Source organism: Silurus aristotelis (assembly GCF_946808225.1).
Source record: "Silurus aristotelis genome assembly, chromosome: 26".
Lineage (NCBI taxonomy): Eukaryota > Metazoa > Chordata > Actinopteri > Siluriformes > Siluridae > Silurus > Silurus aristotelis.
The window spans coordinates 11,468,148-11,494,720 of NC_139599.1; the positions used below are offsets into that span (position 1 = coordinate 11,468,148).

At 37.0% G+C, this 26,573-nt stretch overlaps 1 protein-coding gene across 1 annotated transcript in view; it reads left to right on the forward strand.

Annotated features, from left to right (window-relative positions):
- Positions 1–302: 302 nt before the first annotated feature.
- The window catches only part of mapkap1 (MAPK associated protein 1), a 27,208-nt gene continuing 937 nt past the window's right edge, over positions 303–26,573 (forward strand). Inside the window, exons 1-12 of the mRNA XM_083531912.1 lie at positions 303–438; positions 2,250–2,678; positions 8,713–8,802; positions 8,900–9,048; positions 9,221–9,393; positions 11,855–12,031; positions 18,332–18,441; positions 19,852–19,959; positions 20,180–20,320; positions 23,378–23,515; positions 24,677–24,774; positions 25,120–26,573. The exon at positions 25,120–26,573 is cut by the window's right edge and continues 937 nt beyond it. Of these exons, the coding sequence (XP_083388038.1) occupies positions 2,408–2,678; positions 8,713–8,802; positions 8,900–9,048; positions 9,221–9,393; positions 11,855–12,031; positions 18,332–18,441; positions 19,852–19,959; positions 20,180–20,320; positions 23,378–23,515; positions 24,677–24,774; positions 25,120–25,242 (1,578 nt within the window). The 5' untranslated portion in view covers positions 303–438; positions 2,250–2,407 and the 3' untranslated portion in view covers positions 25,243–26,573. The remainder of the gene's footprint in view (positions 439–2,249; positions 2,679–8,712; positions 8,803–8,899; positions 9,049–9,220; positions 9,394–11,854; positions 12,032–18,331; positions 18,442–19,851; positions 19,960–20,179; positions 20,321–23,377; positions 23,516–24,676; positions 24,775–25,119) is intronic.

Consider the following 26,573-nt stretch of genomic DNA (forward strand, 5'->3'; position numbering starts at 1 on the left):
ATTTTGTTCAGCTTAAAAAATAACAAAATTTCATAATATTTAAAATCCTGAAGATGAAGATATGTATTAGTGGATTTCCCCCTATTCTCATATGTAGCACTGGGGGCCAAATCAAAAGTCATTAACCTGTTATGTTGTTTTACTATATACCTCAAAACGATCAAATTTGAGCTTTCTTCTTCTTCTTCTTCTTCTTCTTCTTATTCTTATTATTATTATTATTATTATTGGTATTATTGTTATTTTATCATTAATAATCAATAATAATATTTATTTCGTTGTTTGACTTTTATTTTGACGAAACCTTACCAAACCGGAAGTAAAAGCATGTTATTCGATTGAGGCGTACCGCTGAAAGACTAGCGTTTTGTGATCGCTTTTTCACGAGCGCCGGTTTTCTGGCAGGATTTTCAGCACTTGACCTGATTATACATGAAGGTAAACTTGGGTGATATAGAAACTCTTTTCAGAGCAGTGGAGTAACACTGGGAGACCGAACTGACTGTTGTGTGCTAGCATCACAGCTAACTAGCATCAGCTGCACCTTAGACGTGCAATTGAACTCAATCATCAGATCATCATCATCATCAGGACCAAGACAGTGTCTGTGACTGATGAACTATATGAGCTTTCTTTTTCTCACGGTCTTGTGAGAGTCGGTATTAGATCAGTAGTAAATATAAAGCAAACACTGACTCCATTGTGGCTTTTAAACATGAGATATTAGTATAATATATAAATACAAGTATATAAGCTGCTTGTGTAGCGTCCCAAAATATTCACATTTATATTTCCTCATTAACATCAGGTAATATTAGCCTTTAAAAATGTTGCAGTAAGGAGAGGTGCTCATTATAAACATGTCTCAGTGCAGCCTCAATAGCATCAGTTACCACAACAAATTCTCTTTTAGTGATCTGAAATCAATACGTGGATACAGGATGCTCCAAAAAGGGACATTTATCATCAACAACAAGTCAGTTTATATATATATATATATATATATATATATGAGTGAGAGAGAGAGAGAGAGAGAGAGAGAGAGAGAGAGAGAGAGAGAAAAATCAATCTGTCTAGTTAGGGAGCAGAAGAGATTGTGGAAATAAAAGTGATCCAAAGTGACTACAGGTGCACTGGAGAGGCAACAGCAAGACAAGCAGCTTAAAAGGGGAGTTGTGTTGTGTTGGTGTCATTGCTTGTAGCATGTAGCAGTACCTGAGCCTGGTTTCATAAGTAATCCAGGGAATGTTATTTTGCCTGCAACATCATTCAGCATGACTGGTTTGGGTCAGTGAAAGTCTGAGGAGGAATATCATTCGATGGTTGCACAGATCTCCCTTTCTGCCGTTAGATGCCGGGATAAAATCCTCAGAGATTTGTCAGAATTTATAATAGTGCAGTGGGACCTTGATCTAAATCAAGTTGAAAAAGAAATTTATATAACAATGGAAACCAAAAGGGTCAACCCTGAGGGGTCGATTCAAACACACAGTAAAAATCTAAGAAAATATTAACATTTACATGGATCAGCCTGTAAATGTTAATATTTTCTTAGATTTTTACTGTGTGTGGAAATTGTTTGAAAGAGTTCATGAAAATATGAATAGCTGAGTAGGTATGCAACTTGGGACCTGACCTAATCAAGAAGTCTTGCATTTCACTGCTTTCCAAAGTTTTTGTGAAGTCGTATCACATGAAGAAGTGTGACTGATAGATGATCGATATGCAACAGCATGACTTTAGGAAGCGCAAGATGGAGGATGCACCATCCAGTTTATCCAACACAGCTTTAAAAGGAGAAATAAATAATTAGCATCAGAAGAGAAGCTGCTTGGCTTGTGTTGTTGCAATCCAGGAACCGATGCTACATTTTAACATCTGTTCATGAGTTCCCAGCAGTTGCCACCCATTTTTGTAGCAGGCCTCTGAAGAGATTTTGCATGTTGAAAGTGCACTGTGACTGACACCTTAAGACTTGGGAAGACGCTGTTTTTTCTTGTCTCATGCAATCTTTCATCTGCAGTTGAAATGAACAAATCGCTTAGGATAAGGCCATTTTACTGGAATACTGCAGTTATGTACTTGTTATGCGTCATATTATTACATTTTGTTGTATATAGTATGTCGGTTCTGAAAGTGGGTGTTCATAACATAGTGAGTGCCTCTTAATATATTATACTGACATTATCCTCTAATATGTTGTTTAACACATTAAATGTGCTTACATTAAATTGTGGTAATTTCCTCAGGTAACCACAAACACTCCACTGCTGAGGGGGAAACAACAGCTGATAACTGGGGAAGAACCATCAGACCTTGCTTGAGTGCCAGAACCTGATGAAAGTGAATGAAAAGAAGAGGAGGGTTGGATGGTTTAAGAAAGCTGTAGCAGGAGGTGCCAGTGAAAATGGCGTTCCTTGACAATCCCACCATCATACTGGCCCACATCCGACAGTCCCATGTGACCAGTGATGACTCAGGAATGTGTGAGATGGTGCTGATTGACCATGATGTTGACTTAGAGAAATGTTATTTAGGTGCGCTGTCTGCTGGCAATGGATTGATGGGTCTGTTAGGGGATGGCATAGTTAGTGGAGATGTGCAGCCTTGCGACCTCTCTCAGTCTGTGGACATCACATCCAGCTGGGATTTTGGCATCCGTCGTCGCTCCAACACAGGTAGGCAAATTTCAAAAACGTTTGTGTTCATTAAAACGGTTATCTTGTTCCTCTCTTTTCCATTTGAGCCAATCTGAGCAGAAACATTCCATACCTATCATTTTTTGCCTTCGTTTTTTTTAGTTTTAGTCTGTCTCATTTATTTTCTCCATTTTATTTTTTTCATTTTTTTTTTTTATTTATTTCTGTTTGTCTGAACAGTTTTCGTATCAGCTGTAATTGTGTGTTGTAGCCATGCAGGCTTTTGCCTATGGCCGAAGCACAGCAGTGCCGAAATAACAGTATAAGCACACTTTTGCTTTTGTCAGAGTGCTTAATTATAAATGTGTAGAAATGTATTTTAAAAATGACAGTGTTTGTCTGACCCAATCAGACTCTTAGTAACTAAAGAAAATGTGTGTATTAGATAAAAATAAAGGGGTTAATTAAACCTAAATGTTCTGGCTGGACTGACATATAAAAGGGGATTTTAGGAGCTTTAATCTCTAAAAGAAAAGCAACAAAAATGCTATTTACTTTCTTTAATTCCTAAAAAAAAAATAAACTCTCTGGCAAAACAATGACAAAAGCAACCCACTCCCAAAAAAATGGCAACTTCACCCCTATTGTCAGTGAACTAAATGGCAATATGATTAGTAATAACATTATACAGTCATAAATATATACAGTGGCCAAATCAAAGGAGAAGAACGAGCTCAAGGTCAAAAACCTGAATAGAGAAACATGCAAACAACAGTCCTTAATCCTAACACATACATGGGAACCACTCTCCTCTTTTCTTCTCCTAATCTTTTTTACATTTGGTGGTAAATGATTGGCATCATTATATTGCTGGAAACTCTGGATAGGACTTGTGCCTGCACACAAAACATGGTCCAAATGCAGAGAGAAGCAGTACTCCCACAGCAAGAGATTGTGGGTTGTACCATTGTTTGAATCCTGTTTTTTGAAATGCCATTTTCTTCATTCCATAAACATGCTAGCTAGCTTGACTAGCATTTTTAATAGGGAAGGGAAAGCAGAGATAAAACTCAATCATGTGGTACAACATACTACCTTCTGTATCATTCTTATTATCATACAGACAAGCAAATCTTTACCCCCTAGTGTATAGACAGCAACTTCGAATGGATTAAATCCATCAAAAAAGCTTCCCCATTAAAGACACAGAAATCATTGCAGACTTGACACACTCAGTGCTTCTCGTTAACCGGATGCTAGCATGTTACATATTACAATAGCATGGGCCAAAGACTATGAGACCATCAGCAAATATTACATGCACTAAACTGGCAGTTCTGCCCTCGGTGCATAAAGAGTGAATGCAGGGTGATTTTAGAAAAGTGCTGTTTACTGTTTTACTCATTAAATAAAGATTTATACCGCAATAATAAGTCAGAGAAGATAAAGATGCAGAGGCAAATGACGATCGGATAAGTTACAGTGGGAGTGTATTTATCTTCACAATAAAAACAAAACAAAACAAAAAAGTTGAGCTAATTAAAACATGTTTCTGGAATGATTTGCACACAGGTGTTAAGACCAAATAATTCCCAAAAGCCTTAAAATGTCTCTCAGGCCCTCTAGTGGCTGGTGGCAGTGCAATATTTAAACTGGCATCGCCACAAATTGTTTTTTGTTTTAAGTAAGTTGCAATTGATATTCTGCTATATTTATATACATTATTTTCATGGTAATTTAAAGGGCATGATTAATAATATAATTTCCAACTGTTCAACTCACCTCAAAACTGTTGTCCCCCATGTTGACATCTTTTGACCAGACATTGACCAAAGATTTAGTATTGACCACTTTAACAGTTCTGTAGCAAGTCATGTTTTTTCTTCCAAATCCTTTCTCACAGATCCTCAGCAGGACGTTCTCTGCGGTTTTTGCAATATAGGCCTCGATTTGGTGCCTAAATTAGCTCATTACGAGCTGCTAAATGATATGAGGCAAACTGCAATGTCAGTTTTTCTAGCAGTTGGACCAACAGATTTGCTAAAAAAAAATAATAATAATAATAAAAAAAAATCTAGAATAACATAACTGTATAAGCAATTAGTAATGTGTGCTTTTTGGTGAAATACATGGAACAAATAAAACATTAAATGCCTAATTGTTTTGTAACCCCAGTAATTGTAAGATTCCCTGTGCAATGGTTACAGACAGAATTTCTCTGTGAGCTTCATAAATAGGAGATTGGTTTAAAAAAAAAAAAAAAAAAGATTTAGCCAGGACTGATATTTGATGTAAACACTCCTTTCAGTAAAAAAAAAAGTAAAACAGAAATATTAGATTGCTCTGAGATTTAATCAGAAAAATAGATGGGAAAGTTTTTACCCACTTTCTGTAGACTATGCAATATTTAACCAGGCAACCATTGTTTGTAAAGTATATTAGCTTTTTTGATTTTCATGATACCTTAGCTAAAGTAAGCTAGCTTTCAAGTGGTAGTTCAGTCATTCACGTCTCAGATTTCTAATCTCTTTTCCTGAATGTGACAGTGGGTACAGCTAATTTAGTTTGATGAAATTTTGTGTAGTTCATTTTTTAATGTAAATGTAATCATTAGACTAGGGTGCTGAATTTTTTTTTCTTTGAAGCAGAGCTGCTTTGTTAGAATGTTGACCAAGCATTTAATAACCCCACTTGAGGACTGTGGGGTAAAAGAACCACCTTTACATTTTCATTTTTATCTGGATTAAAGTAAACATAGTCAAAGTGGGAAAAAGTTCCTTTTTTTCAAGGTTCATCTGGTAAAGTTTAGACCCCCGGCCGAACAAAATGGTAAATCTGTTTTGATGGTTCATGGGTAATAAACAGTGTGGTCTATAAGTCTGAGACCACATTGAAAATCTGTGAAAAAAAGTAAATATTTAATATTCAAGATTCCACACAATTTTTAAAGCCCCCTTTGAATGTAACAAATGTTTATTTTTTATTATTTTTTTAAAGGTCTGATTTTCCTCATGATTAATTTCTAGATTACAGCTTGATAGCACATGGTCAAGATAAAAGGGGATGTACACTAAGATACTAAGAATTCTATTTTCACAAAAATTATCAGGAATAATATAGTTTGAAATGAAAAATAATCAAAATGATTACTTTAAATTGGAGAAATGCAAAATATAAGCATTTTCACTAGTGGTCTCACCCTTTTAGACCACACCTTATATCAGGTGTTATTTCAGTAAAGGCTATTTGTTGACGCAAAGTTCAAGTTCTTATCACACAAGGAATATGCTTTTAATCACAATTTTAAGAAACACCTTTGTTTTTGGCAAACTTTGTATACAATGTACAGCGTATAGACTCTTACAGTGGTGTGAAAAAGTGTTTGTCCCTTTCCTGATTTCTTTCTTTTTTTTCCACACTTGAAAGTTTCAGATCATCAAACTAACTTAAATATTATTAAAAGATAACACAAGTGAACAAATGTAGTTTTTAAATGAAGGTTTTTATCATTGAGGGAAAACAAAATCCAAAACTACATGACCCTGTGTGAAAAAGTGTTAAAACTGTGGTTTATCACACCTGAGTTCAATTTCTTTAGCCACACCCAGGCCTGATTACTGCCACACCTAACATAAAGGCTCATCTCAGTTTCGCCAGAAAACATCTTAATGATCCCCAAGACTTTTGGGAAAATACTTTGTGCACTGACGAGACAAAAGTTTAACTTTTTGGAAGGTGGGTGTCCTTTTATGTCTGGTGTAAAAGTAACACCACATTTCAGAAAAAGATCAACATACCAACAGTAAAACATGGTGGTGGTAGTGTGGTGGTCTGGGGCTGTTTTGCTGCTTCAGGACCTGGAAGACTTGCTGTGATAAATAGAACCATGAATTCTGCTGATTACCAAAAAATCCTGAAGGAGAATGTCTGGCCATCTGTTTGTGACCTCAAGCTGAAGCAAACTTGGGTTCTGCTGCAGGACATGATCCAAAACACACCAGCAAGTCCACCTCTGAATGGCTGAAGAAAAAAAAATAATGAAGACTTTGGAGTGGCCTAGTCAAGGTCCTGACCTGAATCCTATAGAGATGCTGTGGCATGCTCGAAAACACTCCAATGTGGCTGAATTACAATGAATCACAATTCTGCATAGATGAGTGGACCAAAATTCCTCAACAGCACTGTTACAGACTCATTGCAAGTTATCGCAAACTTATAACGATCGCAGTTGTTTGTTCTAAGGGTGGCCAAACCAGTTATTAGGTTTAGGGGCAAACACTTTTTTACACAGGGCCATGTAGTTTTGGATTTTGTTTTCCCTCAATAATAAAACCCTTCATTTAAAAACTGCATGTTGTGTTCACTTGTTATCTTTTACTAATATTCAAATTATTTTGATGATCTGAAACATTAAAGTGTGACAAACATGCAAAAAAAAAAAAAATCTGGAAGGGGGCAAACACTTTTTCACACCACTGTATATGCATAAGATAAGTTTGATTGGACAAGCGAAGATCCAAATTGTGCTGATGTTTAGTATAACAGCACCAGTCCATTTCACTGTTCGTATCAATCTGCTTCTCTTTGTTTGCTATATAAAATATTTAATTTAAGCAATAATTTGTTACATGTTTATTTCCTGCTGATAAATCCTGCTTGGTCTGACCTACCAGATGCCAAAACATAACCAATCTGGCAAGTGCTATTGCAATTGAGAAAAGAAAAACAGTTACTGATGCAACAGTGTAGAAAAGCAATGCAATTTATTAATACCTGTTAGACATAACACCAGACTGACCAGCACAGCCTGGTTTTGGCCACTGGTTACACCAAGCATGAATAATTCAAACTGCTGTGTATTTTTTGAACAGGTATTTTCAGTTGAAGTGTAATCTTTTTAATCATTTAAAAATGTTCCTGGATAATAGCTGAAATAGGTGTGCATTGGGATTGTAATGAGGGGAAGAAAATGTATTTTTTATGTAGCTGTATGTATACATTTCATGTTGATGGGAATGGCTGGTCAGCTGTGAGCCTGGGAGTGTAAAGGATGCTTATGTGGACGCTTAACCTTAGTAACAACTTTTTCCTGACCAGGGTCAAAGTGATATAAAACATTAATTTGTTAATATTTTGGTTAAAAATTATTATTGGTACATGCAAACCAAAATATTAGTTGCATGAGTGGAATACAAATAAATAAATACTGTTTCAATGTAGTAATAAAGTAGTAAACTATTTCTTCAAAATGTACAAAATCCAGTCCCATGCTTTTTTATTATTATTATTTGTAATGAGCTTTAAGCATGGTGTTGTCATGAGGTGGGGGTAGAAAGGTGATGATCTCAGGTACGAGTTGATGTCCAGTGTGTGAAGGGCATGGACAGATTTCTATGGTGTATAAAGCACCTTTTAGTATCCATCTTGCACTGATGAATAATTATATTTAAATATATTTTTACATTTTATAGAGCACATTGTTTGTCTAATCTATTCCAAAAACTTTAATATCCATATTGTATAAAAGTTTTGTTAAGTCCATGTTTTTCTTCTACTGGCTTGGCTCTGGTGTTGGGTTGGTTGAGTTATTTGGGTTGGTTGAGTTGGTTGAGTTGGTTGATTTGGTGGAAAGTGTTTTACATTGTTGGGTTGGGGTTTGTTTTATGGAGAAAGATCTGAGCAGTTTGTCTACAGGAAAGGAAGAGAATTTCGTGGTGCCAAAGCCTACTGGTAAGCAGTGACTGCTAACTGGGCAACTGTAAAATTGTTCTCAGTACTTAAGGTATCTAATTTTTATAAATGTTGTTAGAATGTGCTGGCAAAAGTTATATACAATAGCACTATGTAACCCTATATATTGCTACGGTTTCTTTTATTGTCTTAAAAAAAAAAGTTATACTTCCCTTTACTGTGTGTACATTTAAAAATCTTTACAACCATCATTTAATTCTAAGGTGCAGTGTTTGCAATTGTTTTTTAGAGCTTGCATTTTAAACTACAGGCTTTAAAGGTTTCAGTGCTAAAAACTTGTTATAGTTGCAATTTGTCTTAATAATCCCTGTTTATTGTAAAGCTCAAAGGCTGGAGAGGCTAAGAAAGGAACGACAGAATCAGATCAAGTGTAAAAACATTCCATGGAAGGAGAGGACATCGTCTCAGTCAGGTACGTTTCATCCTATGTGCAGGATTATTTTCTTGTAAGAGTATGAATGACCATTTCTGTTTCCTCTTATTTAATATTTCTGCTTTAAATTCTTTAGCCGACGACTTGAGCTTCCTTTTTGAAAAGAAGGACTTTAAGGACAGACCTCGAAGCACAGGGACCAAATCCACCCTCTCTCTGCGCCTAGAGCAATGTCCTCAACAGCTCAACAACCCGTTTAATGAGTACTCCAAGTTTGATGGCAAGGTTGGAACTATTTTTTTTTTGTTTGTTTAAAAGAATGTAAAATTCTATGTTAAAAATGTGTATTTTGTGAAACAATGGAGATGATTTTGTTTTCTAACGGTGATATAACGCTATAGACACTATAAGTGTAGAGTAACTGTTATATTTGTAATTTTTTCCTTTTGTTTTATAGGGCCATGTAGGTACAACAGCAACCAAAAAAATAGACGTCTACCTCTCAATGCAGTCTACCCAGGAGAAGTTGCATCCTATGACGGTGGTAACAATGGCCAATGCTCGTGTTCATGATCTTATTGGCCTTATTTGCTGGCAATACACCAGTGAGGGTCGTGAACCAAAACTAAAGTAAGTGCTGACAATGAAGATAAAAGTCTACAGTAATAGTAAAGAAAAAACTTTATATAACAAAAAAAATTGGTACTTGGGTAAATATTAATGTAATCTAAATGTAAATCTAAATTTATAAGCTGACACAATTATGTGATCAGTGTTATTGTTGTATTTATTAGTGTATTTGAACTCAAATTGGACTTAAGCTTAAATACAGGTGTATTCATATATTTTGTTATTGTGCATTTTCCTTAAAAAGAATGTTGAGCATACAGGCAATGGAATGCTAATAAACATTGTACTTTATTATAATGTATATATTATGAATAATGTAATTTATAAAATGAGACACACATTGTGTATTATATTTACATTCCAGCCTGTTAAAAATTATTTATTATCCAAAACTGTGCAATGTATTTTATATTACTGGGTCCATTCAGGGATCTTTGAACGGATAAATAAAGATGCATTTCCAGTTAAAAAAATCTTGCTGGGTCATGAGCTGGCATCTTTGAATCAAGGTAATAAGCTGCCATCAAAGATTAGATTGTAAGTTGCTTTGGATAAGGACATCAGCCAGATAATATAAATGTAAATATCTCCCAGATGAAGCATAGTTACAGTATAATTGGAGTGTACATATCAAGCATTTAACAAAAGAACAGTTACAGATGGAAAAGCAAAGAGTTTTAGAACTGAGCTTTAATTGATCACCGGTATAGAAACTCTTTATGCCTTTCAAGGTAAGAAGCAAAACAGCACCCCTATTAGCTTTAAGAACAGCTTCAGTGGCATGAATTTTACAAAACAATTTTTAAAAACATTTTTTTGATATTATGATTTGTGTTGACATGATTGCATTACAAATTTGCTGCAGATTTTCCAAGCTCCATTTCTAGAACATTCCAAACAAACACTATTGAATTTAAATGTGATGACTGGAAAGGTCAATTTACTGGCATGTTAGTGAAGCCAGATTTAGATAATTTGTGCTTCAGGACATGGTACATTATCTTGCTGTATAAGATGCAGCTGGTCTGTGACAATATTCTGATTTTCGCTGTGGCATCAAAAGATGCTAAACTGCTAGAAACGGACCTAGAGTTTGCCAAGAAACTATTCCTCACACTGTTACACCATTACCACAAGAACTGTTTACACAAGGCACTTTGGGTCTGTAGATTTATGCTGTTGGTGCCTGAATCTAATGCTACCATCTGCACATCACAGCAGAAACTGAGGTTAATTCAAACATAGCAATCTTCAGCTTGTTCCTGTGCCCATTCTCAAATGCCCTTGTAATCAACAAGGCATTTGTTTTCTCACAGAATGATTTACAATGTATTATTTAGTTTTTATACTATTTAGTGAAAAATAACTGAATGCTATGAATGAAAATCCCAGGTAATCAGCAGGTTTTTAAGATATTCAAACTATTCTGGCAGCGATAACAAGGTAATAGTCATGTGATCCTTTTGTAAAGATTAAACCTGCATGTCTGAGTCAGTAAAAGGAGAGAAAGCTACAAAACTATACATTTTGGACCCTTTACATCCATGCACTGTTTTAAACAACTACTAGAATTTGCACAAAATAAATGTCAAGGTACTCAGGAGAGGGTGAACCCCAAGTAAAAACTTTTTGAGATTTGTGAATAATATATCTCCTACATGTTAAATAACTAAGGAGTCAGAGTTGGTTTTCTTGGATATAAATTATATGTTGATATGGAGTTAAAGCAAACTGGAATGGTCAAGTTCCATACAGCGGTATGAGGATGTGTGGGATGTGATATGTTTTCAGAGATGAATTCTTATTCAAGTCTTTAACTGTGAAACCAATAGTAAAATTTAGCTCAAATAAATTTTTGCATCAAATTACAGTATTTCATAAACAAGGATGTTTTCAGCAGCAAAGGCCATGGAGTGGAAGCTTCCCTTGAGTGCCCTTTGTCACCCAGCTCTTAGAAGTCTTTTCAATGGTGGCCACACTGCTCACATGGCATGCCCAGCAGGCAGAACGATACCCTGATTCTGATATGAGTTGAATACACATTTAAAAAAGATTGCTAATTTTTGCATTATATATTTTCATTGTCTCCAGGAGCAAGTAACTCTTCAAAAAATAATTAGTAATTTTTTATTATTATTAAAATGCCTCAATGTTTAATCTTGCTGTTGCATTTATTTTAGATTTAGCACATTACTTATATGCCTGTAATCAGACAGCAAGTAGCTCTGCCATGTTAAATATTCTTAAAGTTTGTGACCATTAATGCTAACAGGCAAAAAATTGGGTATAGAGCTCACTAACAGTTGGATAATAGTATCCAAACTAACGAAAGAACTACAGTGAGCTAATGATTTAAATGAGCATGATAAATAGCTGAAGTGAATTTAAACTGTAATTACTTTAAACAAAGAATATACCTTAAAATGTTACCTGAAATACCACTTTTTCCTTTCTTCTACAGTGAGAATGTAAACACCTACTGCCTCCACATTGCTGAAGATGATGGGGAGGTGGATACTGATTTCCCCCCTCTAGATTCCAATGAGCCTATCCACAAGTTTGGTTTCAGCACACTTGCTCTAGTGGAGAAGTACTCATCACCAGGCCTAGGCCCCAAGCAGTCCCTGTTTGTCAGAATGTGAGTTATCTGAACTCAATTCTTTTCATTGAAACTGAATTTTACCTTATTTGACTAACATCTATACATGAAACTTGCTACATCTACTGGTGACAATAAAAAAAACATCTGCACTGTACTACTTAAAAGACTACTTAAAGCAGTATACACATGAGTAATGCTTTCTCAGGACTTAAATTTGGTTATTGTTGTGTCGGGTGAATAACCCAGCCATTAGGGAGGCACAAGCCAGTGTACTCTTAGTGCCGGTCCCAAGCCCGGATAAATGGGGAGGGTTGCGTTAGGAAGGGCATCCAGCGTAAAACATGTGCCAAATCAAATATGCGGGTCACGAATAAGAATTTCATACCGGATCGGTCGAGGCCCGGGTTAACAACGACCGCCACAGGTATCGTTAGCCAACAGGGTACCGGTGGAAATTGGGCTACTGTTGGCCGAAGGAGGAGGAGGAGAGGAGGAAGACGCCTACAGAGGCGACAGGGAAAGGAAAAGTATAGGAGAGTGGAGGTTCGGGTTGGTACTTTAAATGTTGGCACTATGACTGGTAAAGGGAGAGAGATAGCTGATATGATGAAGAGGAGAAAGGTAGATATGTTGTGTGTTCAGGAGACCAAGTGGAAAGGGAGTAAGGCCAGGAACATTGGAGGTGGGTTTAAACTGTTCTATCATGGTGTGAATGGAAAGAGAAATGGTGTAGGGGTGATTCTGAAGGAAGAGTACAGTAAGAGTGTAGTGGAGGTGAAGAGAGTTTCTGATAGGGTGATGATCGTGAAGGTGGAAGTTGAAGGGATGATGATAAATGTCATCAGTGCCTATGCTCCACAAGTCGGCTGTGAGATGGAGGAGAAGGAAAGATTCTGGAGTGAATTAGATGAAGTGGTAGATGGTGTCCCTAGAAATGAACGATTGTTGATTGGGGCAGACTTTAATGGACATGTAGGTGAGGGGAACAGAGGTGATGAGAAGGTTATGGGTAGGTATGGCCTAAAAGAGAGAAATGTGGAAGGGCAGATGGTGGTAGATTTTGCTAAAAGGATGGAAATGGCAGTGGTGAACACTTATTTTAAGAAGAAGGAGGATCATAGGGTGACGTATAAGAGTGGAGGAAGGTGCACACAGGTGGACTATGTTCTATGTAGGAGATGCAACCTGAAGGAGATTGGAGACTGTAAGGGGCTGGCAGGGGACAGTGTAGCTAGACAGCATCGGATGGTGGTCTGTAGGATGGTTTTGGAGGCGAAGAAGAAGAGGAGGAGAGTAAGGACTGAAAGAAGAATAAGATGGTGGAAACTGAAGGAGGAAGACTGTAGTGTGAGGTTCAGGGAAGAGGTCAGACAGAGGCTCGGTGGTGGTGAAGAGGTGCTGGATGATTGGGAAACTACCGCAGGAGTGATGAGGGAGGCAGCTAGAAAGGTACTTGGTGTGACATCTGGAAATAGAAAGGAAGACAAGGAGACGTGGTGGTGGAATGAGGAAGTGCAGGGGAGCATAAGGGGAAAGAGGTTAACAAAACAGAAGTGGGATCAACAGGGTGATGAGAAAAGTAGGCAGGAGTACAAGGAGATGCGGCAGCAGGTAAAGAGGGATGTGGCGAAAGCCAAGGAAAAGGCATACGAGGAGCTGTATGAGAGGTTGAACACTAAGGAAGGAGAAAAGGATGCCTTATTTGCTTTGAGGGATTGCTTTTGAAAAGGATGCCTTACAGATGCCTTATTTGCTTTGAGAACGTTGATGGAGAAGTATAGAGAAGGACAGAAGGAGCTGCATTGTGTATTGGCCAGGCAGAGAGATCGAGCTGGGAAGGATGTGTTGCAAGTTAGAGCAATAAAGGATGGAGATGGAAATGTGTTGACTAGTGAGGAGAGTGTGTTGAGAAGATGGAGGGAGTATTTTGAGCAGCTGATGAACGAGGAAAATGAGAGAGAGAGAAGGTTGGATGATGTGGAGTTAGTAAAGCAGGAAGTGGATAGGATTAGTAAGGAGGAAGTGAGAGCAGCGATTAAGAGGATGAAGAGTGGAAAGTCGGTTGAACCAGATGACATACCGGTAGAAGCGTTTAGATGTTTAGGAGAGATGGCAGTGGAGTTTTTAACCAGATTGTTTAACAAGATTTTGGAAGGTGAGAGGATGCCTGAGGAATGGAGAAGGAGTGTGCTGGTACCGATCTTTAAGCATAAGGGAGATGTGCAGACCTGCAGTAACTACAGGGAAATAAAGTTGATCAGCCACACCATGAAGTTATGGGACAGAGTAGTGGAAGCCAGGCTGAGAGAAGAGGTGACCATCTGTGAGCAACAGTATGGTTTCATGCCGAGGAAGAGCACCACAGGTGCCTTATTTGCTTTGAGAACGTTGATGGAGAAGTATAGAGAAGGACAGAAGGAGCTGCATTGTGTATTTGTGGATTTAGAGAAAGCGTACGACAGGGTGCCAAGAGAGGAGTTGTGGTATTGTATGAGGAAGTCAGGTGTGTCAGAGAAGTATGTGAGGGTGGTGCAGGACATGTATGAGGACAGTGTGACAGCAGTGAAGTGTGCAGTAGGAACGACAGACTGGTTCAAGGTGAAGGTTGGACTGCATCAAGGATCGGCCCTGAGCCCTTTCTTGTTTGCAGTGGTGATGGACAGGTTGACGGACGAGGTCAGACAGGAGTCTCCCTGGACTATGATGTTTGCGGATGATATTGTGATTTGTGGTGAGAGTAGTGAGCAGGTTGAGAAGAGCCTGGAGAGGTGGAGGTACGCGCTGGAGAGGAGGGGAATGAAAGTCAGTAGGAGTAAGACAGAGTATATGTGCGTAAATGAGAGGGAGGGCAGTGGAGTGGTGCGGTTGCAGGGAGAAGAGGTGAAGAAGGTGGAGGAGTTCAGGTACCTGGGGTCAACAGTGCAAAGTAATGGAGAGTGTGTTAGGGAAGTGAAGAAAAGAGTGCAGGCAGGGTGGAGTGGGTGGAGAAGAGTGACAGGAGTGATTTGTGATAGTAGAGTATCTGCAAGAATGAAAGGAAAAGTTTATAGGACTGTGGTGAGAACTGCGATGTTGTATGGATTAGAGACAGTGGCATTGAGTAAAAGGCAGGAGGCGGAGCTGGAGGTAGCAGAGCTGAAGATGTTAAGGTTTTCGTTGGGAGTGACGAGGATGGACAAGATTAGAAATTAGTTTATTAGAGGGACAGCGCATGTTGGACGTTTTGGTGACAAGGTGAGGGAGGCGAGATTGAGATGGTTTGGACATGTGCAGAAGAGGGACATGAATTATATCGGTAGGAGAATGCTGAGGATGGAGCCACCAGGAAGGAAAAAAAGAGGAAGACCAAGGAGGAGGTTCATGGATGTGGTGAGGGAAGACATGCAGGTAGTTGGTGTAAAAGAGGCAGATGTAGAGGACAGGGTGGTATGGAGACGGATGATCCGCTGTGGCGACCCCTAATGGGAGCAGCCGAAAGAAAAAGAAGAAGTTGTGTCGGGTGAATAAATTCTATTCAGAGAAATGTACATACTGAATAGTTAGATTTTTCAAATGAAATAAATTGTATAGCAATTTGTTAGCATTACTGTGCTACTTTACATATATATCAAATGTAATATACTGGAGATATATGCCAGTAAAATCAATTTCCCTTTTGCTTTTATTTTAAAGGCATATGGATGAGACTTGTAATTTACTATTTAAAAAAAAAACAATTCAGTTGAAATTTGTTGTAATATTTGGGGAAACCTTATTATTAACAGTTTCAGGTACACAGTCTGCAGTAGTCTTATTAAGTTTATTAGGCTATGTGAGTTAAAATTATTACTATTACATTTAAAATTAACTTATTATTATTATTATTATTATTATTATTATTATTATTATTATTATTATTATTATTATAGCCTAAACTACAGCTGGTTGAAGGATAACACAGTACAGTTCCAAAAGTTACTCATTCTTTCTGAAAAAGTAGCATCATATGTTTAATAATAAGAAAAAAGTTATGTGTTCCAGTAATTAAAAAAAGATTTCATGGGAAATACATGCACATTTAGTGAGCATGTATTTTTTCTTTATATTATCATTATTTGTATAGTGTATAGGCACAAGCAGCTTTACACAAAAATATAGATCTAGGATATAACTGTATCTCTGAACAATCCAGTGGCAATGGTGGCAAGGAAAACCCCCTGACATGTGAAGAAGAAGCTTTTGAAAGGAACCAGACAGAAAAGAAAACAGATCCTCATTAGACTGACATTAGATGTTCACTAATGGAGGCTTGAGTGCTAAACTGTACATATCAGCTCCAGTCCATAGCCATGCTTATGGCTTCTGTGGTGTCTAAATGGTACCATAACCCAGTAACCACATTCGAGGAAGTGAGAGACTAAGGGAAAGGAGGGGAAGTGACAGAGAGAAGCACATTTATTATTAGGTATGTATATTATCAAGTAATTGATAAGGACAATATACAGTTTATGCAAAGTGCAAGCAGGAACTCTGGCAAGACTCACTATGACAAAAGGCAGAGCCAGAAGGTTCACAGACTTGAGGGAGCCCTGGGACTTAAAGCAGTCAGCCATCACCACCATCAACAAACCTGAGTGAACATATGAAAGGAGGGAATTGTATGTGCAACAACCCAGTTCACCAAAACTCTTTTCTTCTGTGAATTTTCTAGGTGTGCTCTTTTAAAAAAGTTCCCAAAAGGCTTGACTAAACAAAAATGCTTCCAACCTAGACGTAAACACTGTCTGAGTCTCGAAGACTAATTGGAAGTCTCTTCCATAACTGTGGAGCTATGTAAGAGAAAGCCCTGCCCCCTGCTGTAGCCATCTGCTGTACAAAATAACTGAGACAATAAGATAATCAGTGCAATGATGCTTAATAACAAACATACACAAAGCGTGTAGGCAGCTGTTGAGAATAACATTTTCTAAATAAGTAATTCTAGCTAAACTATGTGTGTAGAAAAACTTTGCGTTTGATATCTCCAGGATTGGTTCTGATTCTTGATTCTTGTTCTTTAAGTCACTTTAATCAACTGTTGTATTAATGGAGGATCTTACAGAGAGTCTTTTTACTTTGTGTTGCAAACAATCAGCTGAAGCTATAAAACTTATATTACAAACAGAAAAATAATGTGACTGTTTGGAGAGATATTAGTGGAAATCGCACCAAATAAGCCTCATTTGAGTCGGCTCATCCTGGGATTGTGGACCCTGCCTCATGGATCACTGTGCACTGTCCTTTGCAATTAAATTCTCATGCATTTTGGAGACTTTCCCAAGCACAGCTGAAGTTGAGAATAGATATCCCATGCTCTATACTTTATATTTTATAGCAGGTCAGTGTTGCTGACTCATTTATTCCAGTGCTTGTTGGTGTTTTTTCTGGGAAGGAATTCCAATTCACCCTACTGCAGGGACTGCACTTTGGAAATAAGGGTTTTGTATGTTTGTTAAATGCTTGGAAAATGAACCTGTATTGTTGTGAATTCACAGAGTACCAAGCATGATTTTACAATACATTTTAGACCGATTATTACATGATGCAGTCCCAGTTCATTTTGGGAATGGAAGGATATACATCTATGCAGTTATCACAACAGAACATAAAAAAAACCCCTCAATTTTGTAAACTCTAAGCCCAGAGGTTTGGTTTATTTTATGTCCCACTGTCAATATATATTAGATTTTTTCTCTCATGCTCAACCTCTAAAATGTCTCATTGTTGGTAAACAAATTATTGATTTCATTTTGAAATATTTTTCTATTTCACTACATCCTTTTTCATCATGTTTCAAATGACAAATTTTAAACTAAATACTAACCAGCTACTTTAAAGTTAGCGCAGCTGAGTAGTATTAGGTGGTGCATAGCTGGATCTTTCACCCACCACTCCTGGGACAATTCACTATGCCAGAGTGCAAACACTGTATTGTTAGCTATAAAAAGAGGAAATCATTTGTTCACATTCTGGATAAAAAGATTGAACACAAGTAAAATGCGTGATGCCTGTGTCGTGTTGCTGTTCCTCTCACTAAAGGAAAAACTGCCTGCAGATTTTGTGTTAATTTTACATTTGTGAGAACATATTCATCCCATGTAGCACTGGTAATACATCATCCATTAAACTCCTAATATTGAGTTAATATCCTAACACCAACCTGAAATTAGCACATTCTGCACTGCTGGACAAATCAGCTTTGAAAATCTTTATTACATTTCATGGCTTCTGACTCTTTGTGCCTTCTGCCAATCCGGTTTGGAGGAATATATATTTCAGTATTTCAGTGTTTGATAGCTTATATGCTTTACCTTTTAGTAATGCGGCTCATGGTTTCTCGCTGATTCCAGTGGACAGTTTAAAGGTAACCATGAAAGAGATTCTACAGAAGGCCCTGAAGAAAAGAAAAGGCTCACAAAAGGGTTCAGGTAAGAGTTTTCACTGATTAAGCTTTGACCAAAAGTTATTGTATTATAGTCTGATACTTGTTCAACTAGATTGAGAGAGGGCACAAATCTGTGACTCTCTCCACTTATTTATTACTTTCAAGTTTGAGAAAACGTAAGCACTGAAATGAACAGATTTGTATTGTACAGATAGAGCGAGTGATTTATTCCCCTGCTTTATATTTTAATCACAGAGAAGATGAAAATCGAATTGGATTTTGTTGAAGATCAATGTAACTCTAATTTTCAGGGGCAGTGAGAATCTCCTTGAAACCTCCTTGTGTGCTTGTATGCCAAGACTTTCCTAAGAAAATTACATAGTTATGCCTGCACTCTTGTAAAAACATGTACATCTAGAACTCGCAAGTTACAATACATTGTCGATTTTATACAACCCTGATTTGTGTGTTTTAATATGCAAAATGAACCTTTGTGCAACAAACTAGACATCACTTTCTAGTTCAGCTTACACTTTCCTTCACAGGAACACTGACACCCCTATAATATCGTAGGGTTGCAGCCTACTTTTTCTCATTGTTTTGTTTGGAACACAGTGGCAAGTTTGAGAACAGATAGGAATAAGTCGATATCAGTTATATGTAACTGCTGGATTGTACACAGCTAACAAATTGTTTAGTTGTTCAATTACTGGTATAAACATCTGTTGGCAAAACATGCAAAGGAAAGACTGGCACATTATGGAAACATGACAAACTTGTTTAACCACCAGTGAAAAAAATTCTAAAGAATATGCTGAAAGCCAGAAAGAGCATGAAGAGCACTCCTGAGTCTAGCTGCACAGGAGCCACAAATGGGGTTTGAGAAAACAATAATAAAAATGTTTTTTAAAGGCACTGTTATGAGCAAACAAGTGCTGAAAATTAACATGGGTCTGTCTCAGAATATAATACCCTGTTGAAAACAAGAGTTTTGAGCAAACAAAATTTTTGTTCCCTCATGCAATAAGAATAAGAACATGCAATTTAAAATGAACCATGAATCGCTTATTTTGAAATATAAAGTAAGATTATTATTTAAATATTTAATTTAAAGCAGTTTTACAGGAATATTTACATTTTGAATATATTTTCGAATTCTATAAATGCGGCCCCAATGTGCAAGTAAGCAAATCTAAGGGAGGGATTTATTATTTTTTATCTGAACTCGTGGTGTTATTGTCATCTACATGGTTTCCATATTCTAATCTGAATTTTTTTGCCTGATATTTGACATGAAATCTGCAAACTAATGAAAAATGAATACAGCCCTGACTGTTAATTTCTGTGAAAGTATGCTTATTGGAAAATCTGTGGAATTATTGGCAGATAAACAATTCCCCGTTTATTAAACACAGTATAATAAGATAACAAAAATGTTATTCTGTTGTTGTAGGGCCAATGTATCGTTTAGAAAAGCAGATGGAGCCAAATGTGGCAGTGGAGCTGGACAGTACACTGGAGAGCCAAAGCACACTTGAGTTCTGTCTAGTACGAGAGAACAGTAAGTTTATACAGTAGACAACCCTAGGAAGAAGAAAAATTATAATTGAATCTAGACACCACTCACAGTCTCATTGTTCATTTATTGTTTAGTTGTGAGGGGTGGCAGCTCTGACTCATTTTTCTATTATTCTATTCCCTTATTCATTTTTCCTTTTTTGTCCCAATTTGACACTATCTTGCTCTTTCTGTCGCCTTCTTGCCTTTGTTTTCCCTATAAGGCTCCAGAGGAGAGGAGAGCTCAGAAGAGGACCCACCCATAGACATCAATACAGTACAAGATATGTTGAGCAGTCACCACTACAAATCCTATAAGATAAGCATGATCCACAAGCTCCGGTTCACTACTGATGTCCAGCTAGGTATGTTACACTCTGGCAAATACTGGCAAATATTGATTGACTTGTCAGAACCTTGTTCTAAAGCTTGGGTCTAGTATCAAAAGCTACAGTGTGCCCTCCAGAATTATAGACACTTTACTCAATTGGGCAAAAATCTCTATATTGAGATCAACAAATGTAGTGATTGGAACTTTGAGCTTAAACATATGCAAATGCAGTAAAGTTAGATTTTATAGACAGAATTGTTCAACATTAGCATCTTAAGCAATTTAGATTAAGTTTACTGTTTATCTTAAGACTATCCTGGTAGCACTGGGTGCAAGACAGAAATGCAGATACAGTACATCCTGACCCTGTCAGCCTATTAGCATGTATTTGGGAGGTGGTAGAAAATCAGGGAACCTGGAGGAAACCCACACAACTCGCAAAACTCCAAGACAGTAGCCCGAACTCAGGACTAAACCTGGGGTGTCTGGAGCTTTAAGGGTGTAAAGATTATGACCGCTTCAACATACTGCCTCCAGTTTTGTCCAGAAAACTGCATTTTCTAAACCATTATGTAGCACATTGGGGCTTAGTTTTGCAGTAGTTGCCAGTTGGATCGGGTGATGCATCCTTTGTCCTTTTTGTTTTCTCTCTTCCCTTTATGTATGACACAAAGTGTCCCCTCATATGCAGAGGTCTGGGGTTTTTTGTACACTTTTTTTTAAGACCACAAGCAACAGTAAATGTGCCCTTGTTGGCTGTGGGCAAAAATGATTGCAAGTACAAAACTGATAAGACCGTGAGGGGAGTTATTTGACCTGATTTTGATTCATTAATTATCTTAAGGAATATCCACAGAAATTTGAACCTTTAGGTGGATGGGCCAAAAAAAAAGAGGCAACCACATCAGGTTTTATTCCTTTAGCTAAAAACATGAATTTGTGTACACATACTCACAGAAACTAGACACATGAAGATTAGAAAACCTCTTGGTCTTTGTAAAGATGCTGTGAAGACATCAATCGATTGGATCAGTGTTGTCAGAGCCAGCAGTGCAGGATCACCTTCAGAACTTCCCTTGATCATGGGTTTAATCGATCTTTACAAATACTTTGTGTTGAATACATCAGACTAAGCATATTTAGTCTGTTAATTACTAGTTTAATACTATGTTTGAAATTTGATTTCTTGATTTTAGTGAAATCCCTGCCTTTAGTGCCATGGATTCTTTGGTGAAATCTTCTGTGTGTAAGATTATTGGCCCTTGCTGCTCTTTGTGCCGCTCTTTCAAATGCTGAAAGATTTCAATCACCATTAGCAGTAAACACACCAGCATTTAAACAGGGCTTAGATTGGGTTGTGTTTTTGTAGTGCAGGTCTTTTCAATACATGTATTTTCTGACTAGAGTGAATTTAAGGAGAAATTTCTTCAGGTTTGTGTAAGTGAATCATCAATGACAAAAAAAATACCACTTCAGGGTACCGTATTTTCCGGACTATAAGCCGCTACTTTTTTCCCGCGCTTTGAACCCCGCGGCTTAAACAATAAAGCAGCTAATATATGGATTTTGTTTGAACAGGTTAAGGTGAACCAATAAAACTCTTTAAATAAAATCGCGCTCCCACTGAATCTCGCCGCACCACATCATAAATATGGATGCGGTTCCTCATATTTGGCCTGCTGCTCACTTGGATTATCAGCAGGAAATGAGAATCATTCGTTACTCTGAAAACAACCGAGCATAAAAAAACGCACTTCACCTGTGTTCTGAGCTGCACGGCATCGGGAGAAAAGCTTCACTGATGGTGATTTTTAAACGTACAACGATGCCAAAAGATAAACTCCCGAGAGAAATAGTTGTGAAAGGAGGGAGGAAGACAGTGAACAATGACTTTCTTGGTAGGCTACTGTTTAGATACAAGCCATTGTAACGCGTAACGAGTCTGGGTGAAGGGAGAGCTCGCTAACTCCAGTTGCAACAGAAATCATATAAGCACAGACAGGTTTCCAAAACTCATGCTTTTTTAATTTTTCTTGGCAACAGAGTTACGGATTAGTCAAAGAAACTTAGAAATGAGCATCAGAAAATAATAAGGACATATTCCTTGGTCTTGCACACATGCAGTAATATCGGAAAAATGCGGCGGCAGCCTATTCTCAAAATGCCGCTCTGCTCTTAAAGGAGCCACAACATATTTCACCCCTTACACCGTGTAACAGACACTGTCTTTCGTTAAAGACATTAGTTTCAATGTAGACATGTAATTTAGACAATGTAGTTTTAATGTGGCTTATAGACAGGTGTGGCTTATGTATGTAATAAAAAAAAATAACAAAATAAAAATCTTTGTAAAATTCAGTGGGTGCGGCTTATATTTGGGTGCGCTTAATAGTCCGAAAATTACGGTATTTGTTTTGAGTTGCCATTGTGTACCCTGAGCATATTCACAGTTCTCATACTTGGAATTGAAACAGGGGTAATGACTGTGTTAATTTCCCATCACTTGGTTTGTGAGGCTGGTTCTTTAATGTTATCTACTGATGTTGAACATTGGCAAGCATTTTTACACCAAAATGTGTTTACTTTTTTTGGGTTTCCCTCGATGAGGTGGTGGTGTTTTTTTTTCATGAACATAGTGTCATGTATTTTGCAACAGAACTGCATTTCAGTTTAAAATGAAAGTAGGTCAATCTTACATTTCTCCCTGGGGAGTCAGTCTTAGACTGTGAGTTCATTTTATTAATCTAAAGGTAAAGACATATTGAGATAATGAGAAATAATGACATAACCACTGGTTTAGAATGTTTAGTCTAGCTTAGCCTAGCTTGGACTTTATACCATTACACCAGCCTGTAGTTAATTATATTTCTGAGTAACATGTCTTATATTTTATTCCATACATAAAATATTCTACACCATATAGTCATATTTATATATAATTATTTAGTGTAATTAGGTGTGTACCATATACTCTATTAATACATTTTATTAGGTATGTGCTTACTACTTTATTCTTCTGATTAATCATTCTTTATTCTATAATAAATTGTCGAATTCTACAAATAAACGACTTTAACCCTCGTTATTTCAGGTATATCAGGTGAGAAAGTGGAGATTGATCCTGTAACCAATCAGAAAGCAAGCACTAAGTTTTGGATACGACAGAAGCCCATTTCCATTGACTCAGACCTACTTTGTGCCTGTGATCTGGTGGAGGAGAAGAGTCCAAGTAAGTACTACATTTAATGAAGTAATTTATATGTATCGGTCCCTTTATAACTTTTATACAGTATCTTCTCCCGGTTGCTGAAATGAAGTACAACCAGTTTGTGCAAGTGTTGATACAAAGCACACTTTTTACTGGTGTGACCTATGAGTGACCTCTTCAAATGTATTGAAATTGCAGGGCCAATTCTTTTGTTTAATTACATCTAGATTGTCAGCTTGGGCATATCAACAATTCAGTAACATCAACAACCTCCACATGGCAGGGCTAAGGGTATCAAAATCAGCATTTCAATTCACAAAGATTTAAAGAGATGATTACATCAGTTCTGTAATCAAAGATTTTAACTTAACTAAAGTAATGAAAAAGCCAACCTATGGAGAACAAAAGGACGTGTTCGTGATCCAAAGCATGGAAATTCATTGGTCAAGCATGGTGGAACTTGTGTCATGGCCTTCAAAGCTGCTTCTGAAATAGGCTCACTAATCTTAAATAATGATGTAACTAATGATCGTGGCAACAAAATGAATTTCGAAGTCTAGAGGAACATACTGTCTGCCAATTTCCTGAGAAATACATCCAATCTGTTTGGCAGGAACTTCTCTAGCAAGACAATGAGGCAAACCGCACTGCCTCCACAATATAGCACTTTAGGGTAGGAAAAAATTTAAGGTTTTAGATTGGTGATATCATGAAATCCTTTTATGCATGAATTTCTCGTTAGAGTACCAGGCAAGAAAAGCTTTCCAAAAAAAGAATAGAGCAGTTTGGTGATTGCCAATGCGTTGCTAGCTTGATGCAGTTATTGCAAGCAACGGATATGTTTCCAGTTGTTGTGTTATGTACTTTAATTGTCTTTGATTACCCATTCCGATACTTTAGCTCACTCATAAACAGAATGGTCTGCACCCACATGTGTTCCAAGTTGTTTAATACATCTAGATGTAAATATCAGGAAATTCACTTTGAACTGTTGTCTCGTGTCCATGTTAAAATCAAATTCTAAATTCTTCAGTGTATAGTAAAAAAACAATATAATTGACCTTTCTATTCCATTCCTTTTAGAGATCACTGAAATTAGATTAAAGCTTTAAAAAAAAAAAGAAATATTTGAATAAGAATGAAAATTGCTATGGATTAACACATTTTTTGATGTTCATGCAGGTCATGCAATATTTAAGCTCACATATCTAAGCAACCATGACTATAAGGTTCTTTACTTTGAAAGCGATGCTGCTACAGTCAATGAGATCGTGCTGAAGGTAAAGTTTCATCCCAATTTATTTTTCATGAATTGTTTTGGGGTGTTATTTAGTTTTATTTCCCCTCATATACTCTCATGCACTTAAGGGAAAACAGTATAGAACACCATTTCTTATTTTTAAGTGTCATAGTAAATATAAATTTTTTATATTTTTAAGGTTAAAATAGCAGAATACTAAATGTTATCAACGAATATTGTATTGTACTATTGTGCTGTTTTTGATTCTTAACATTTATTTACTTAATCTGTTCATTTTTGCAAAACTTCTTTTGTGACTATATCCATCTGTAAAAGTGCTACAAAAATAAAACTTGATTGAATTGATCTTTTGGCTGTCTGTCAGGTGAACTACATCCTTGAGTCTCGGGCCAGCACTTCAAGAGCTGACTATGTTGCACAGAAGCAGCGCAAACTCAGCCGACGGACCAGCTTCAGCTTTCAAAAGGACAAGAAATCAAGCCAGTAGGAGCTCTAATTATGAGTCTTTCAACTGAGCAAAGAGAAGAACAGAAAAAAAAAACAACATGCTAAAATGAAGCCTTTTAAAAAACAAATAGTGTGAGAGACAGTAGCCACAGGAAGAGTGAAGTGAAAACAATCATAATAAAAAGATTGGAGAAACAAATAATGTTAAGGGGAATAATAGAAGAAACATGATTGCAAATTAATAGAAGCTAAGAAAATGAAGGTTATGAGGTGAACATTAAGAGCAGGAGACTCAGTAGTTGAACTCCTCAGGGTCTGTCTCCATATTGGATTTAGCCATTATCTGCACTGATGCTCTCTACTGTCATTCAAATATGTGAAAGAACAAAAAAGACTGGGAACTTTGAGTCGATACCATCCAGTCTTTATCACTAGAGCATAGGGACAGAGAAGCTGTGTGTTGTGCCAGGGTTGGTGTTTGTCTGTTAGGTCCACTGCATACAAGGTTATAAAATAAATAAAGGTGCGCAAAGGATCAAGAGAAATAAAAAGCATAAGTGCAAAAAACAAATAAAACATATTTCTTTCCCAAAAAGATAAATAGCCACCACTTTTAAAATCACATTAAAAATATATTCTTATTAAAATATTTATAATATATATTAATCTTATAAACATTCTGTTGAATTAAAGATGTGGTGATTTAAATCAGGGTGGGTTTTTTTTTTTTGCTTGTGACTTTGAACAGAAAACTGAACTCAATTTCATTTAAATTATGCATTTAATTATGCATTTTATTAGGTTCCAGAAATCAGATAAATGATTACTTGTATCTATTTTCCTGTTATCTGTTTTCTGTTTTTACCCCTCCTAGCCACCAAGGGTGATAAAAATCATCTTGTTGAGTGTATGCACACATGCCAAGACCTTCCTGCAAAATCCTTTATTGATGGCATATATTGATTGTGTCAGTAAAATGCACTATCCTGCAGTGGGGAAGCGATTGTTTCTCTTTAGTTCACTCCTTATACACATTGGACCTGGTGTATGCAATATGAACATGATTTGGCTAAGATATGGCATTAAATAAGAAAGATAGGAGTGAACATTTCTTACACCTGAATTTAAGGGCCACGTGTATAAAGACCTTGTATAGCCTCAGGTCAAAGCTGTTTTTTTTTTATCAATGGGTGTCTTCAAAAAGAACTGAATGCTCTGACAACAATCTCTGCTTGCACGTGTTGTGCTCAGATATCTCCTTGTGTATAATTACTTGTTTTTTATCCAATTTTGTGAATCAGTCAATTGACAAATAGCATTTTTTGAAAGTGGGTCTGCAGGGCCTGTTCCTTGCTGTGCTGGTCCATGCCC